Consider the following 17,156-nt stretch of genomic DNA (forward strand, 5'->3'; position numbering starts at 1 on the left):
AAATATAGAAATACACAATAGCAGATAACATAAAGTAGCTCAAATTATACTTATAATTACTTGTGTAGATGTACTCAGTTACACAACACAGCATTTAAGCTGTAAATTGACTTGGATACTTTAGTTTACTGTCTTTCTCTGTCCTTAGGAGCCAACCTGTCCTTCCAACTACTGCTGATTCAATCCATCCATCATCTATACCCACTTATTCCTTAACCAGGGTCACAATGATCTGCTGGAGCCTATCCCAGCTCTCTCTGGGTGAAAAGCAGGGGTACACCCTGGACAGGTCACCAGTCCATCACAGGGCCACATAGAGTCACGAATTCACTGGTTAACATTTGTCAAACTGCAACACTGAATGCCTTATCATAAAACAACGTTTGGGAGCATTGAAAATGTCACATCAGTCTCTGTTTTGCTTCAAGATGTAAAGTCGTGCTATTATTGCATCATCCAACACTGTTTCATTCATACAAATATAAAGTGTTTAAAATGTATATTTTTATTATTTCTTAGGAGCTAGGAAAAAATTAAAACCAAATAAATTTTAACATAAGTTTGTACAATGCAATTAACATCAGGAAGCAGAGAAATTATGCAATATGGTGAGAGGTACAAGATAAAGACGGTCTGTGTATTCCAGGGCCTTGGTAGCTGGGACTTTAATAAGTGATTGCTGTCTATGTAGAGGCCGAATATCTCATGGATTATGGTCGCAGACATCAGAAAAGACTTCTGGCTCCAGTGTGGCAAATTCAGCTCCTTCAGAGATTGCATTCTTTCGGGCAATGACATAACACTCGAAATAATCTTACAATGTCGACATTAATATAAAATACGTAAATTACAGATGGTAATTACAGATGAATCAAGCAACAACACCATGCTTCTTGAGCTAAGGTGCAAAAAGAAGAGGGTAGCCATGCTCTTAAACAGAAAAAAAACCTACAATAAACTCTTCATTTGTGGAAACCACAATATACAGAGTGATTTTTAACATCAGTTAAAAAAAAATAACTTATTGTAAATACAAAATAAATTCAAAGCTTTAACTAAAGGGGTGATGCACTGGAAAGTTTACAACTTAGTTCTTTTGTTGTTGCTTAAAATAAATGTGAATTTTGTTGAATGTGAACTCTTGGGTACGACTTTAACCATTCAAGTGTCAAAAGATTGGGTCACTTTGACCCACATCATGGCAGACAGGGCTCATAAGCCCAGAACAGAGTACTCATTTTCACTCAAAGTACTCAGGGCACACATAACCATTATTTAACTACGTGAAGTTTGGAGGACAGACGTACCCAGGGGAAGCCCTTCAAGTATTTGTATTTTCTTTGCCCCAACCAAATCAAAATGGTTACCAAAGACCAGCGAAGCACAAAATAAACCACAAAAATTAAGAAAACTAACATAACGATCATACAAAGATAAGCAAGGAACGTTTCTTCACTTTGAGAGATTGTATTTGCTTAACAGTCCTCCAGGGGGTGCTGTTGACCTTATTGGAGTTGAGGAACTTGGACAAAAACTAACAATGAATAGAAGAGTATTTCAATTATTTCCAGGTATTTGCAGTCTGCGAGATCGACGAGCGAGAGGGGATCATGTCCAGCAGGTACTCCCTCTGACGAGCGTCTACAGTAGCCGATGTCTTATGACCCGTCAGGCTGGGGTTCACATAGGCCATAGTCACTCCTGTGAACATGCAGCAGAGCAGCAGGTTAGTGTGTGGAGCAAGCTGCATGCTGTCCATTTCATATTTTCATAGACTGAGAAAGAAGCAGTAGGATTTAACTTAAACACCTAAATATATAGTCACATCCCCACAAAACACACAGAAATAAAGGAAAAATGACAGACTTTCTACTCTAAGGTATAGCAGTGATGTCCAGGAAAAAATAATACACCACCAAAGTTGAGGGACTAAAGTAGGAAGATGGAAATCATTTGCAGAGAAGGAACTGAAGAGTGGGATTGCCGTGTCCGAAAACATTTCCTCCTGTTTTATTAAATGTTTTTTTTTTCTAATGTGTGTGATTATGCTTCTTCTTTGCACCTTTTGTAAAAGATTCCCTAAAGAGAAAACTTTGGGCCTTGGATGTTAAAGGATTGCTTTTGGACCAGACAGAAATTTGAGAGAGAACAGATGTCAGACGCCAGAGTTGGGCTGGTATTCATGTGAGTCTACCTGTATTGCTGTTGCTCTGCTTCTTCCATGCAGTGGATGAGGCACTACCTCCTCTGATATTCCTGCGGCCGTAGATTCCACTGCTGCTCACCTTTGAACTCTGGACAGTGCGGTGGGAAACATGGGCATGCTTACCTGGCCGGCTGACCAAAGCTGCGGCCGCCACCGCACTCTGCAGCTGGGAGGAGGAGGAGAAGGAGTGGGGGACACCCCTCACCCCCACTGATGAGACACCGTGGGACAACTGGCCCTGGGAGCTCTGAGGTAGTTCAGAGACACAGGGCGGGTTTTGAGTTAGGGCGGTAGTGACTTGACAAATGTTTTTTGTAAAATAAAAGCTGATTCCAACCTGCTTAATGGAGTGATGGTGAATGATGCTGGCTCCTCGGCTGGCCTGGTGGTGGTGCTGCAGGGAGGACACCCTGGCCTGAGCCTGCTTCAGGTGCTGAGACACCAGCTGCTCTTTCATCGATGAAGAGGCAGATGAAGAGGATGAGGAGCTACTGTGTGAGACTGATGAGGACGTCTGCTGAATGATTCGCTGCTCTATTTCCTGCTCTTGTTGCAGTGCTTTGACAAATGCGGCTTTCAGCCTATTGGTATGCTCGGCTTTCAAAGCCTTTTTCTGATTGGATGACATGCAGTCTTCACAGAGCACTGCCCCACCTTTAGTCTTGTCTTGCCTCCAGCGGCAGGTGAAATCAGTGTTGCACTGACTGCAGATGAAGGGGTCTCTGATGAAGGGCTTGGGCAGGGATACACCTGTCTTTCCTGGATGGAGAAAAATTCCAAATTAAGAGGCACTGATCAAAAACAGACAGATGTTTGCCATAATATACATTTTGAGACTGAAATAGACAGTTATCCAAATTGAAGGCGCACACTTAATATTATATGTATATATATATATATACACATTTATATATTTGAATGTTTCTAACAACAGTCACAAAGACAGAAAAGCTACCTCTGTGGATGGTATCCAGCAGATTCTGTACCACTTCTTCCAGTCCCACCAGGTAGATGAACTCATTGTTGGCTGCTGAGGGGAGGAAGTTAAACTCTGGGGCAGGGGGCTTAGGTGGGGGAATCTCCAGGAGGGTTTTCTCTAGTTGTTTTCGCAGGGCAAGTTTAGCGGCAGCTTGACGGCTGGCTGGAGAGTCCTGCACGCTTACCACAGACACACCACTGCTTCCTGAGGAGGAGCTCTTCAAACTGGATGCTGAGGCCTTTGAGGACAAGTAAAGAAAAAAAAAAAGAAAGGAGTGATCAGAATATATTTGACTCATCTGAGCAATACAGGGCTATCAAATGGCTGCTGTTGTTGATTAACTGCAAGGTGACAACACTGATTACACAGGTTGAGCTCTTTTCAACTACTACCTGTATTTAATAATTGTACACTTGAAACAAGGGACAGACCCTAGTGGCTCTATAGATACAAAAATAAAATATCTGGACTTTTCTTTTTCTGTATTCCATGTTTTGTTTGAACATGGGTCTAACTTGCCTTGATGGAATCTGCTAAGTAACGTTAAATGTCTGTATCATGAATCAGGTAACCCTGCTGTGTCAACACCGATGCCTGCTGCTGCAGCTGACAGACTTTGCAAAGCCTGCTGGGCTTCCTATGGGCCTGCTGACAGGCTGCAAGGTTGTTTTTTTTTTTTTTAAATGAAATCACTTTTATTGGTTGTTGTCAGGGCTTTGTGAGAACTCTGTCATTTCTTTACACTACACATTTAGACCTCAAACCTGAAGATTCCTTCATAGAGGATTACCATATTCTGGTATCTTTGAATTGCAGCACAGCATTCAAAAGTGATTGTTTATGTAAGTCAGTATATTTTTCTGTAATTGTGCAATTAATTTTAGTCAGTAAATTTCTTCGTTTTTTTGAATGATATTTGTGATTAAAACGAGAATTACAAGCTTTTCATTATAATCACATTAACAACTTTTGTACCCCTGCCTTTCACCCAAAGAGAGCTGGGATAGGCTCCAGCAAAACCCTGTGACCCTAAGTAGGAACAAGCGGGTATAGATAATGGATGGATGATGCAATGAGTTGCTTCTCATTACTTAAATCTGTTGAATGACATATCCTGTGGTCATGGAAAAGATGTTACCCTGTTTGGAAGGGTGTAATTATTGGACTGCATCAGTCAAAGAAGACAACTACAGAGATTGCTGGAACTGCTAAATTTAGGTTAGGAACTGTCTAACGCATTATTAAAAGCTGGAAGGACAGTGGTGAACCATCATCTTCGATGAAGAAATGGGGTCATAAAAAATACAAGGTCTTGGCAAGAAATGAATGCATCTCTGGAAGGAAGTAAATGTGGTGACACTGCATAAACTTATCGAAACGATAAGCATGTTGTAATCAAAGCAGAAGGAGGTGTGCAAGTTTTTTTTTTCTCCCACTTCACAGAAAAGTTCATTCTCTGTGTATGTGCACTGGAGTTTATAAGTTTCCAAATTGTACTTGTGTAAGTTACAAACTGTGGTCAGAAAATCCTGCTTGTGTGTATATGAGCAGAGAGAAATGTTCAGTTTTTAACATGAGTGTGAAAGCATTCTTCTAATGTCAAACTCTGCACACACATCATTCTGCACCGTGACAGTCAAGTTTCCAAGTGATGTAACAGCACGGGGGAAGGGGACTTATTTAGGATCTCTGAATTTGTTATTCCTATAAGACACTGACCAATGTGTTAGCACCACCGCCAACTCTGATGAGACCTGTCTGGGCTAAGCCTCTCTGGCCCTGGGCTGTAGGGGCTGAGGATCTGGGACCCAACAGCAGAGGAGGGGGTCCTGAGCCTGAGCCTCCAGAGGCAGCCAACTGCTGCTGCTGTTGCTGGCGGAGGGCCTGGATCTGCTGTGGAGATACAGAGATGGGCTAACCAGGACAATGAGAGGGATGACACAGAGGGGCATCACAGACAAAGGCAGTGGAGGACAAGGGAGGGACATCAAAAGCACCAAAGCAAAGGGCACACACAAAGAGAGAGAGGTGCAAAGAGAGAGCATGAGTCCTACGTTTAAGTTTAGTTATTTCCCTGCAGTTTGTTTCAGAGAGTGAAACACAGCAGCAAGCTGAATGCCTAAGGATATCATTTCCCTGACAAAGCCATTATTTAAACATATAACAAATACAATATTAACACCTTAGCATGGTGATAACATTGTTGACATTTGATCCTGACTTACCTGTGCCCCCCTGACCAGGGGCGGCATGATGATCTGGGAGCCATGTTTGGACGACACCTGCTGGCCTCCTCTCAGCAGTGGCGGAGGGATGACTGTACCTGAACTCCTACCTGTCAAGATCTGGTCAGGAAAATAAACATCATCAGAGACAGTATGAACTACAGTATGAAGGTTGTGTCTCACTAGTATGCTGCCTAAATGCATGTGTGATTTTAGAGCACTAACCTGCTGAGAGCCTTTATTGCTGGGAATGGCTCCTCGAATTAGAGGAGGAGGAGCAGAGGAGCTGGAAAGACCAGAGGGCTGAAAAACAACAACAAACACTGTGCTTAAAGTGGAAGCCTGTGTTTCGGGGATTTGTGAAACTTTGTGTGACCCGGTGTTGATGTGGGTAGTAAGTCTTATTTACCTTCTGGAGAGTGTCTCTCTGTATCTGGCTCTGTCGGAGTTTCTTCAGCAGCACCAGCTTGGCCTCCTCCAGTCTCAGCTCCTCCTTCAGCTGTTTAATGATGCGCCCCCTCTCTGTTGGGCTGCTCTTCTGTACTCGTCATAGATTGCAGATCAGAACATCAGACACATCACCAAAGACAAAGACACCTTCCAGAAACTGAAACGTTATAGTGTGTTTAGGAGCTTCAGCTGGTCTGTGAGCCCACTAACAGACATGCGTGGTTTCGATTTGAACTTAAGAGTCCAGATGCATGTCAGGAGGATAATATCATGAAACACATGACTTTTAGCTGTGCATCGCTTTGTCTCACCATGAGAAGATCCGTGTCCAGTTCTTTAAAGTGGCTCATGCCGTTCATTGGTGGACTGGGAGAGTCATTATCCGACAAGATGATGACATCATCATCTTCAGGGGATGGAGGGCGTTTCTCCTTTTTTACACTGTTAGAAAAAACAGAAATAATGAAATATATATTTGAATATTTCATAAAATAACTGATATTGTACATTGTGAACACAAAACAGGATTGTATGAATTTTGTTAAAACGATTACAAAAATAAAATGTTAGGATGTATTTGAACTTTTTCCACTATGGGGAAAAAGGTATTTAATCATTTTCAGGAACATTTTAAGACCGCCTGAGGCAAGATGAAGTAGTACACCTCAACTGGATCAAATATTCACATCCATTAGTAATGTTTGTATCAATGAAGGTCTGCTCCTGAACCACAGTCATAATTTATGACCACAGGTTGATCCACTCAACTATAATATAGCAAGTCCAGACATCTCTCTACACAGCTTCCCTTCACATTGATGCGATTCCAACAACAACAGAACAATCATAAATGCCAAGGAGGGGCAAGGTGGGACTTCAAGCTCCAGTAAAGGTTTTTAAGCCACAATGAAGCGCCTGTTTGAGAACACATATTTCCTGTTGAAACAGGATATCGTGGCAGGGCATAATAGGCGTTTGGCGGTGATCTGTATAGGGCTAACTACGTCATGTAGAGCATGCTAAGGAAAGCAAGTGGGAATTTTTCTTTCTACAAAACCATGTGATTAGGCATATTTTACAAATATCCCTGGCCAACACATATAGCTTCTACTGCAAAGTGACTAGTTCAGCTGCAGGCTATATGTGAGAGCAGATGACCTAAATTCTTTGACTAGTGGCGCTCACAAACTGAAGAACATGAGTAATGGTCCTATAAAAAACAAGGATGACCTTGTGATTATGCGATTACACAGATTATGCATTTCTGTGAAGCATAAGAAGTCGTTAAAGTCAACGCATGACAGCATGAGGCCTGTCTCTCCTTTTGTGTGTGTGTATATGTGTGTGTGTGAGTGTGAGTGAGTGTGAGTGTGTGTGTGTGGGTGTGTGCATATTAGTCTCTCCTCAGGGCTTAGCGCCATCATCACTTCCTGTGGATTAATCACAACTCTTCCAAAGAAGTCACATGACCTCAAAGTCATCATCACGTGACACACTCACTTTTCCTCCCACCCTCCCCTCGCTGTTCCTTGCACTGTGGAAACCATGGCAACAGCCGGCTGGAACCGGTTTGTGCCACACAGCTTCATTTTGTGTGAGGGGAGTTTTTAGGGTTCAGGTGGTGCTTGGGGGGAAAATGGAGGTAGACTAAAAGATAAAGTTAAATATTCCCTCTGAGCACAGCGAGCCTCAACCTCACTCACTCCCCTAAACTGTGAGTTTAAAGAACAGCAGGATCCAAAAACTAACTTTAAACCTTTTTAGACTTTTTAGACTTAAGTTGTCGTTTCCCTTTTCGTAAATTTTTGTAAGTGGGTTTTAGAGTAAAACATCTAGACAGGCTTTAATAACTTCCTGCTCATTCACAGCAATTATTTTAGTTTATGTGGTTGTCACAGCTGTTTATAGAGTTTATTGTCAGCAGTTCCTCACCCTCTGGAGGTGCTCATGTCCACGGGCTGCTCTCCCATCTGAACCTCCACTTTAATGGTGGCCTTCACCTCGCCTGCTGCCAGCATGCCACTGGGTGCCCTTGGCTCTGTCAGTCGAACCCGGGTCCTTGTGTCCGTAGAAGGCTCCGCCCTTGACTTGCTGGCTCTGTCATTGGACTCAGTCCGATTGTCTGAGCTGGGTTCAACCATCTGCTGTCTCTGGGTCTGCTCCTGATCATCCTTTGCTGGCTGTGATGCCAAAGGTAAAACTAAAGACAATGGCAACCGGCTCTGCTCTTGCTCCTTCTCGTGCTTTGATCCAGTGCTAATCCGGCTCTGTCCATCCTGTACAGGGTCGGGTTTAGAATTAGTTTGTGCCAGTGCTGTAGGTTCAGTTGCGTCCAATTTAGGCTTTTTGCTTTCATTTTTAGCACTGGAGGGTTCTATAGACTGGGGAGCAGCTTCTCTCTCCAGCGCCCTCTTCTGGCTGCGTGTCTGGCGGACGGCCTCCTCAGACATCCCCTGCAGAAAAAGGGAAAAAACAACTTATTATCTGGACTGGACAGCATCTGTTTGAATAGTTAAAGCCCCACAAGCTACAAAAATTCAGTATTTAAGTCTTTTCCCAAACCAAAGTCCAACAGATTAGATTATAACACACACACACACACACACACACACATAAACCAAACTATAATTAACAGGAATGATGACCAAAAAAAAAAAACACACACACATGGGGTCAGCTGAACAAAACAGTGAATGGGGTCAAAGTGGCACTAAAAGGTGTTTATTTGTCTCTATTCATTTTGATATTGATGTCAAATCTAACTAACAGGTAAAGTGTGAGCAACATGGTCATCATATCACCAAAGGTCTACTCATTCTGTGTGGAAACTCTGACCATGTGTAGCCATTTAATGTTTATGAGCTTATGCATTTGCCTCAAATTCAAAATAACGCTCATGGCAGCCATTTGCAAAATGAACTGTAGGCTCTGATTGGGTGTCACATTTAAGTTTTGCAATCTGAACAATATTTGACAATAGTCATTTTTTCCCTTTTTCCTGAAAGTGTGATTGTGCACCTATCATTTACAGCTTAAACAGATAAAACTGACCTTGAATCAGTTGCAGGGGACACAGTGTGACTAAAATGGCCCTCAGACAAAAACATGTACAGTCACATGACCAAGATGTAGACTTAAGTATAATCCCAAAACGTCCAATTATCCAAATTTCAGTCTAAACCAAAAACCAAAAGAATGGAATAAAAGCTGGAGGTTAAGTGCTCAATGTTCAGTGGAAAACCAAAAAGAGCAGAGAGTCACTTAATGACAGCAACAATGAGAGCTAACAAAAGAAAATGTTGCAATAACACATCAAACAGCTGGAAGAACATGACAACAATGTATCAGAGTTAAAAGGGACTTGTGGGAATTTATAAAATGAACTGAAGCATAATTTCTGTTGAAATATTCATAACGACCAATGATTCCAAGTACTTTAGTAATTTATGAAAGCAAGAGACCTCTGCTCATGTACCGCCTTTCCTTCCCTAAGTCAGGCACCAAGATCTGTTACCGTCTGTTATCCCCTGTACAACAAATTCAATCCCACCAGATGTTGACATGCCCACAGTAGTGGGTGAAGAGACATACAGCCGTTTGTTCTGTCAGATGAGCGTCACAGATGTGTGCCAATACATGGTTCATACAGACCCACATTATCCCTGCACTGGTGGCTCTGAATCCCTGAGTGTCAGCTCGGAAATGAGAGCAGACACAGGGAGATGACAGACCACATGGGTCAATACATGTTTGTCTATATGGGTTTGATAACCGTATGTTGTCTGATGCACTTCCCATATCAGTGTAGAAAAATTCATTTATGTGTAACAGACACCATATTGTTATCTGTGCAATAACAATGTGTACTATAGGAGAGTCGGTATTAATATAATTAGTTCACTTGTGCTTCACATTCTCCAACCACTCATATCATTCTGTCTCTCTCATAAACACACAAAAAGATCTGATAGGAAAAGGAATGCTTAGAATAAAAAGGGCTGGTGTGCTTCAACAGACTGTCAGATTGTCAGACAGCTTCCAAAATCCCTCCCCTGTTCACTATCAAAATTAGGACTGCACGGCATTTTTTTTGTACGTTTCTGAAATGACACTTATAAGCTCTCAGATGCACTCTCAGCTATTTCTGTTATTTTTACGTGTGCAAAACCGAAATGCCTGCCAGGAGAGACGGTGTGCCATATGCAATAACAGGGTCCCCCTGTCAGATTTTCAACTGTGTACAGGCATGTCGTACGCAGATTGACAATTAGGCCACTGGATGCACTGATATTTCTCCAGTGTGGGCATGGATCAGGTAAAAACAAAAACCCATTTAACTTCCAACAGCATCACACAAGACATTGTACAAACTAGTTCTTTTTCACCATCACCCAGCCCTTAAACATGTACAAAAAAAAAGTAAATGACCAGTCCAACAAGTGTGTTAACGTGCGTTCCTATCTCAGTTATCATCATGTGTTGTGCATGTCAACAGCATATCCTGGTTGCAGTAAAGCTGTCCCCAGCAGGGTCCTCTGGTAGAGGCCTTTCCTGGTTTCTGATCGTTCATTGCCTTGTGCAAATCTGAATTATGAACCGATGTTACCTAGTCAGGACAACAAATAAGCAACAAAGATCAGGAAACTTTACCGATGACCATGTAGATGATAACTTGTATTTTCACACTTATTTTTCGTTATACATTTGATCAGACACATCATATAAATCCAGCAGACACAGATGCAACTCAAATAGTATTCATCTGCAAATCTCCATGTAATCCGACGCTACAACATAAACAAATCTTGACACACCTGCAATCAAATATTTCTCAATGTAACCTGTATTTCCAGAGTAAGACTCAAAAGCAGAAAAGTATTGTGCATTGACACGCGCTCATTGAAGTGACTTTGGTCATTATCAAATGTGTCAAAGGTAAACACAGCGTGACACATATGGCACGGTACGGGAGACAACCTGTGCACAAAGTTCACAGACTCTCAAACAGAAAGCATAAGTAAAATTCAGAGGTATGCAGTCAGACAGTCAGGACATACTGGACGACCACAAAAAAAAAAAAAAAAAAAGAACTGCATCAGAGTGAGGTCCTGAATCATACTCATGCATGTATATTATAGAATTAAGGCCCGGTCCTGCCAAGTGTGCCAAGGCCCTCAGTCTGCCCAGTGACACACAACAGGAAGCTATGTTTTGTTTTTTCTTTGGAGTGGGGGGGGGGGATTACAATTAACCCTTACAACCTGGGCTACTTCTCTCACACATCATACACACTTTTACCTCCTCCCCTTCCTGTTCTCAGAACGATTATGAGGGCAAGCATGAAGCACACTCATTGTATCCATGATGTACCTATACAGCGTACATGGAGCCACAATGCAGCGCGATGAGTGATCATCTGATAACAGAGCTAACTAAGTTGTTTTTAATACCCTGACATCACTAAGACACACATGACATGACCCTTCCCAGGATTCAGTGGGACACACAAAGCACTTTTCCTAAGAACCGGTTTAAACCGGTTGGCTAGTGTGTGTGTGTGTGTGTGTGTGTGTGTGTGTGTATGACAGAGAGAAGCTGAAGCTAGTTTTAACCCTTCAGATGCTGGAGCATACACAGGGCTTGCACAGTGACGGCTATTAGACAGTGCGTGTGTGTGTGTGCGCGTGTGTGTGTCTGTTGGGGAGGGGGAGAAGAGAGGGTTAAGATGGCATTATCAATTCTGGTGCCTATTACTGAAAACTGGTCCTGCAGGCCACCCCCCACCCCCACAACCTTACACGGGCACTAACTATGTTTGCGACAAGGGATCTGAATGGCTGACAGGTTTCACATTTCATCTCCACGGCAGTGTACACACATTTCCCTCAAGCCCACCCACCCACATATATACACACACACACATATGGCGAATCAAACCCCACCCACCCATGAACCTGACTGCCAGTGCACAGCCTCTGAATCTAACTAGTACTGAAAAGAAACTTTATATGTCTTGCAAACAAAATCACACATTCACACACACGACAAAACAAAAGGGTTACTGTACAACGTCCATTTCAATAATATACCATCTTCACCAGTTTGATTATGTAAGTTTCATTGTTTGATTATTAAAATTCTTTCCATTACAATATTATCTTGATTAATATTTAAATAAGATGGAAATCCTCAAACAACACTGTAAAAACGTCATTTTCATTCAACAGAAGGTGACGATGATTATGATGGCGTGTCCTTGAGTTTGTTGGACGGCTGCATTGGGCTTTAACTCTTCTAATACATATTTATCCGAATAATAGTTCCCCATCTGCACTACTTTAAAAAATATCAACATACACCCCTGTCGAAACTTGTTTGGACAGAAAAAAAAAAAAAGAAACATTGTCTCTGTTGTCTCTGCTGAGAAAAACACTTCTCTACAATAATTGTGTAGAACACTAAGAGAGATGTGTGTTAAGATATTAATTTTCTTTATGATAATTGATGTAAAGGATAATACTGTTAATTATTACGGTACAAGACTTATTCGCCAACACCGGTCCAAATAACAAATTTACTTTGAATAGTTTTGAGTGTCAGTACTTCATTTTTGATACTGGATAAAGTGATTTCTCAGTTTTTACTTTATTTCATCATTGCTCTCCAGGGATTTTTAAAAGATTTTATCTGTTAAAACTCCCATTTTCCATGTATTTCTTCAGTGTAATTAAATCACAATGATTTCTATTACATTATCAAATTGTACTTGCCTTTTTGAAAAGTCAGAATACGCGTTCTTTAATCTGGCATCAGGTTTCTCCCACTATCAGGGGGGCGCTCGTCAGAACTTAAAGTTTATTTACACCTGTCTAGCTTTCTGCAGAGCGTCTTCTCTTCCTCCTGGGAGGCAGTTATTTATCTAGTCACTCATGGCTCATGTCAATCATCAGTCACTCAATCATTCTTCACTCAGGCCGGAAAACTCACACTCAGCCATCATTGATATCTGGCTGCGTTCAGCATTTTATTTACCCACTGATAGACCTTTTAGCCTGTGAAAACATACCCAGTGTGAGAGAGTTTCAGAAAACTGTGCAACCACGTAGCCGCAATACAAGATGAAAATGCTGCACCAGCAAAATAATCTTATCAATTATCTGACTGCATCTGTCTGAATAACAAGATGAAGCAAAACACTACAGATACAACCTCTACTGCGTGGTAACAATAAAAACTTTATGTAACTTAGTGTAACTGAGCAGTTTGGCTTTGCAGCTGGCCATGGCTGAAGCTCACATTTGTGGGTCACTGACTTGCTCACTTAAAATACTCTGGACAGTGCTCTGTGCTGCAGCTAACGCCACAAAATCTGCAGAAAAAGCAAACTGCTCCCTATATATTTGATGAGGTCATGGAGTTTTGATCTATCAGCTCCACCGTGACCCCTGTGGTCACGGGCAGCAGCCTCGAACGTGGCCAGCAGACGACCCTTTCCAGAACAGTGGCTGATTACACAACTGCTCTGGATCAGTTTTGTGTATCAGTGCTTTCTGGAAAACAGGGCTGAACCTTCTGACTCACTCAGTCTTATAATCGTAATACTATGAATACAGTCATTCTGGGGTGGAGAGAACTGCTGTAGTTCAGTAACATCTGAATCAGCATTCTCCTCTCTCCTTTAGACAACCCCGTCACCAAAAGCAACCTGTGTGTTGTTCACAGTGACAGTTTATAAACAATGCAAACATGCAATGGATTGTTAACATGCAAATAATACTTTACAAAGCCTTTGTTCTCAGTAACAACTGTGTGTTCACTGCAGATCTCCAGAAAGACGCAATAAAGTCTCCTAAAAGCAGACCGCCATCACACCATCCCCAATCCAATAAGGGTTTTTTAAGTGGCTGGGTTGTGTTGCCCCTGTCTGGCTGAAGTACTAATTAGCCAATAATTACTGGCAAGAATGTTAAATGTATTTCACCAAAGGGAGAGCAGGTACTTGATTAAACTGAGAGTAAATATATCTCAATGTAGGTAATTTTGTGAAGAAAAAGATTCCCTGGATCCAGCTGCAAAAAATCTTTTTATTTTATTTTATTTTATTTTTTTTTTGCTTTGCTACTTTTCTGTAATAGCAAAAATAAATATTTAGGGCTTTTAGACTGTTGTCCACACAAAAAAAGGCATTTAAGGATGTCCTTTTAGACTAAAGTGAATCCTTTGTAATTAACTATCATTTTATAAGCAAGAAAATGATGAGAAGATTAAGAAACAATGAAAATATTCTCTGACATTGAGTAACATTAACCACTGCAATAATAGTCACAAACAGCAGCTTAAAGCCACTGATGTGTTAGTCCTTTTTACTTCAGTTCAAATCTATTGGCCTACACCGGATTATTTATAGGCAGACATAGACATGTAGTAACAGTGCAGACATTAGGTAATAAGACCTCACTGAAAACCTACATTTAAGCAAATCAAAGTGCAATTAAGTTTTAAAAACTCTCCCAAAAAGTTACCAGTAGCAGCCAGTGCCTTCGCAACTCGAAATAAAAAGCCACACGTGGTTTTGAAAACAAGAAAACTGTGCAGAAAATGGTTTCATGGTACAAATCCTGAGCCTCAGCTTTGTCCTGAAGCGCTATAAACTCGTACTCGACTGTGTGTGTGTGTGTGTGTGTGTGTGTGCGCGCGCGCGCGCGTGTGCGAGAGAGAGAGGAAGAGGGAGTGTGTGCGGTGCGTGTCGGAGTGTGTGTGTGTTCAGCTTTAAGAGGAGGAAGACTACGGTTGTCACAGAGAGAAGTAGGAAGATTAGCTACCAGATAGCAGAACCAGCACTGGTGCCACGGGGCTTAAACGGGGCAGCAGAGTCCACCATTAATGTCACACCACCCAGTCCACCGTCCACACCACAGTCAGCCCTTTAAAAACTAAACCCAGCCCCCGGTCCATGTGCAGCAAGCCGGCTTTTGTATTATTGACGCCGCCTCAGAGGAGGTGAGCGTGTTATTAGTTAGCGAGCTAACATTAGCTGCATCGCACAAACAAAAACACGGAGCCGCTCTGGGCTCGGACACAAGCTGCTCCCGTCTGACCATCACCGCCCCACTGGGACTCCGTGCCAAACTAGTCCAAGTCCTCCAGCCGGGCAGCGACTCATCAACATGACCCACACAACCAGAACCGAGCCCGAATCGCTGACCTGGCTGTACGCCGATGCGGGACAAGTACCAGCTCCAAAAAAAGGGGGGTGGGGGTGGGGGGAGACACTAACTTTCATCCTACTGCCCTGAAAGTGAGCCTGTCTGGGACTGTTTACCTGGGTGTCCCCTCCCGAGGAAAAGCCTTCGAGTCGGAACTCGAATAAATTTCACCGACCGGCCCACGGACTGAGCTTCGCCGCCGGCGATCTAACGTTATAACCCTTACCTCGTTTAACGACTTCTACCGCATGAAACCAAGTGCGGACTCATATTTAGGGACTGGCAGACTGAAGAAAACGCAAAATAAAATAAATTTGGCTGAGAGAGCCCCCCCCCCCTCTCCTCCCCAGCGCTCAACCTTTGGCTCTGCGGAGAAGTGTTACTTTTCAACAGCCCATCAGCTTCTTTATCGTCACAGATAGGTGGAGGAAAACCTGGCTCCTCTCGACGAGTCCGAATAAAAGGCTCCCCTCGATCCACTTACCAAAAAACTTCGGCTTCGCCTCAGTCAACTTACTCGGTCGCTTTGTCGCCCGTTCTTCTCCGATGGTCGACCAAGAAATGTTTAATCTGCAGCTAACCTCGATAAATCGTTGCTTTTTTGAAATCCAGGGGATATCCTCTTTTTTTCGGCCCTCCCCACTGCCGCGTCTGTTGCCAAATAATGCGCCTCAACACACATGGAGCCGCTGCGTCCTCTTAGTGGGCATGCGCACCTCGGCATACCAGGGCGACAGGATCACATCATGCAAGCCGCTGACCACCAAGGGCCAAAGCAGGGCGACCGTGCCAGGGGCCCCGGGCTGCTCAGGGTGACCCTTGACTGCACCAACAAGAGCAGACATCTCCACACAATTACACACTTACAGTCACGTCATGTTACAGTAAGGACTTTCAAAAAGCATCACACATTTCCCCCCAAAACACTCAACAGCATCACACGTGTCTGCCTCACGTTAAACATAGGGACCTAAACTGGCAACCCCAGGTCAGGATTCAGACCTCAGGTTCACTTTATTTCCATCATGCTGAGCACACTGGGTCTGGTTATACCACAACATGAAATATGTGACAAGTGCAATCAAGCAGCATATACAATAACATCAATTTGCATATTGTGGGTAAATACGGCTGCAACAGCATGCCCTCTGTATCTCATGAGGTCATGGGGCCCCATGTGAGTTCAAAGTCCCAGACTCACTGTATGGCATTTTGTTTCTGTTAAATTAATCCAAATTGTAATTTGCACTTGAAATAAACATGGTCCTGCATCATCCCATAATATTGTAACCCCATCTAGTGTCTGACTTTTAATACCTTAATTATTTTTAGTTTAAATTGTGCTCACTAAATAAATTACAGCTGACGCACAGTACACCTGAGGCTATGTACAGTCTACTTTATGGTGACAGCACACAGGGCAGCTGGCGGAGCAGGGGTTAATAGTAATACAACTGAGATGCTTTTTCTCTCAAGTCCCATGTTCAGTTAATCAGGGTAAGTCAGAATGTTAATATTGTGCATGTTTGTTTTAACTCATAAAGCCCAGTAACTCCAGCATCATCACCACCAAACCCCAACTTTTTTTTGCTCCTACACCAGCATCCTCAGCGTCACGCAGTCTCTCAGCAGGGAACTGCATCAGCATCTCCTCTGGATGTGTATTCCAACCTCAGCATCATCTAATTACCTCTTGTCTCTGAAGTACCTGCACTGGCATCGCAACGTCAACCCCAACACCGTTAACTCACGTCTCAGAGGCCTGTGCTCTGAACTCAAACAACGCACAGTATTTACATGTCACTTTAGCGGTTAAGAGAAGGGTTAGATTAATGAACAGTGCCGAGCTGCAGTAATGCTGAGATCCATGCATGTAAGTCCAGAGCACACACAGCAGGGTTACTACATCAGAAGTTGCAGAATCGCCTCCATAAAGGCTCCAGCTGCACGCCTCTTTCATGACAAGACCCCTATCCCTTCAAAGCTTCCCTGTGAACTGAACTAATCCCCTCTCTTCCACAAGCACCCATATAAAAGCACATATACACACACTTAATGTATGTGTTTGAAATACTGTGATCTAAGTAAGA

The 17,156-nt window shown here is 42.8% G+C and overlaps 1 protein-coding gene across 6 annotated transcripts; it reads right to left on the reverse strand.

The window, feature by feature from the left end:
- Nucleotides 1-482: 482 nt before the first annotated feature.
- On the reverse strand, nucleotides 483-15,737 carry LOC113134282 (transcriptional repressor p66 alpha). 6 transcript variants are annotated; one of them, XM_026313567.1, is made up of 11 exons: nucleotides 15,551-15,737; nucleotides 7,793-8,313; nucleotides 6,172-6,301; nucleotides 5,820-5,948; nucleotides 5,636-5,713; nucleotides 5,411-5,530; nucleotides 4,905-5,099; nucleotides 3,162-3,423; nucleotides 2,544-2,965; nucleotides 2,330-2,453; nucleotides 483-1,701 (listed from the first exon to the last, which is right to left on the reverse strand). In XM_026313567.1, exons 2-11 carry the CDS (start codon nucleotides 8,308-8,310, stop codon nucleotides 1,562-1,564), a joined length of 2,118 nt encoding a protein of 705 aa, XP_026169352.1. In that variant the 5' UTR covers nucleotides 8,311-8,313; nucleotides 15,551-15,737; the 3' UTR covers nucleotides 483-1,561. The 6 variants fall into 6 exon arrangements, with proteins under 6 accessions (XP_026169352.1, XP_026169347.1, XP_026169351.1 ...); XM_026313562.1 differs by having other exon boundaries at nucleotides 2,195-2,453; nucleotides 15,584-15,736; XM_026313566.1 differs by having other exon boundaries at nucleotides 2,195-2,453; nucleotides 4,905-5,075; nucleotides 15,551-15,736.
- Between the last annotated feature and the right edge of the window lie 1,419 nt (nucleotides 15,738-17,156).

Source organism: Mastacembelus armatus, chromosome 17 (assembly GCF_900324485.2).
Source record: "Mastacembelus armatus chromosome 17, fMasArm1.2, whole genome shotgun sequence".
Lineage (NCBI taxonomy): Eukaryota > Metazoa > Chordata > Actinopteri > Synbranchiformes > Mastacembelidae > Mastacembelus > Mastacembelus armatus.

Excerpts from the sequence above, each read along its gene's own strand:
- LOC113134282 (XM_026313562.1), bottom strand. The coding sequence starts at position 8,310 with ATGTCTGAGGAGGCCGTCCGCCAGACACGCAGCCAGAAGAGGGCGCTG. Across the intron at positions 5,714-5,819 it reads AGAGAGACACTCTCCAGAAG|CCCTCTGGTCTTTCCAGCTC; the intron begins GTAAATAAGACT and ends GTTGTTTTTCAG. Across the intron at positions 3,424-4,904 it reads GCGGTGGTGCTAACACATTG|GCCTCAGCATCCAGTTTGAA; the intron begins GTCAGTGTCTTA and ends TTGTCCTCAAAG.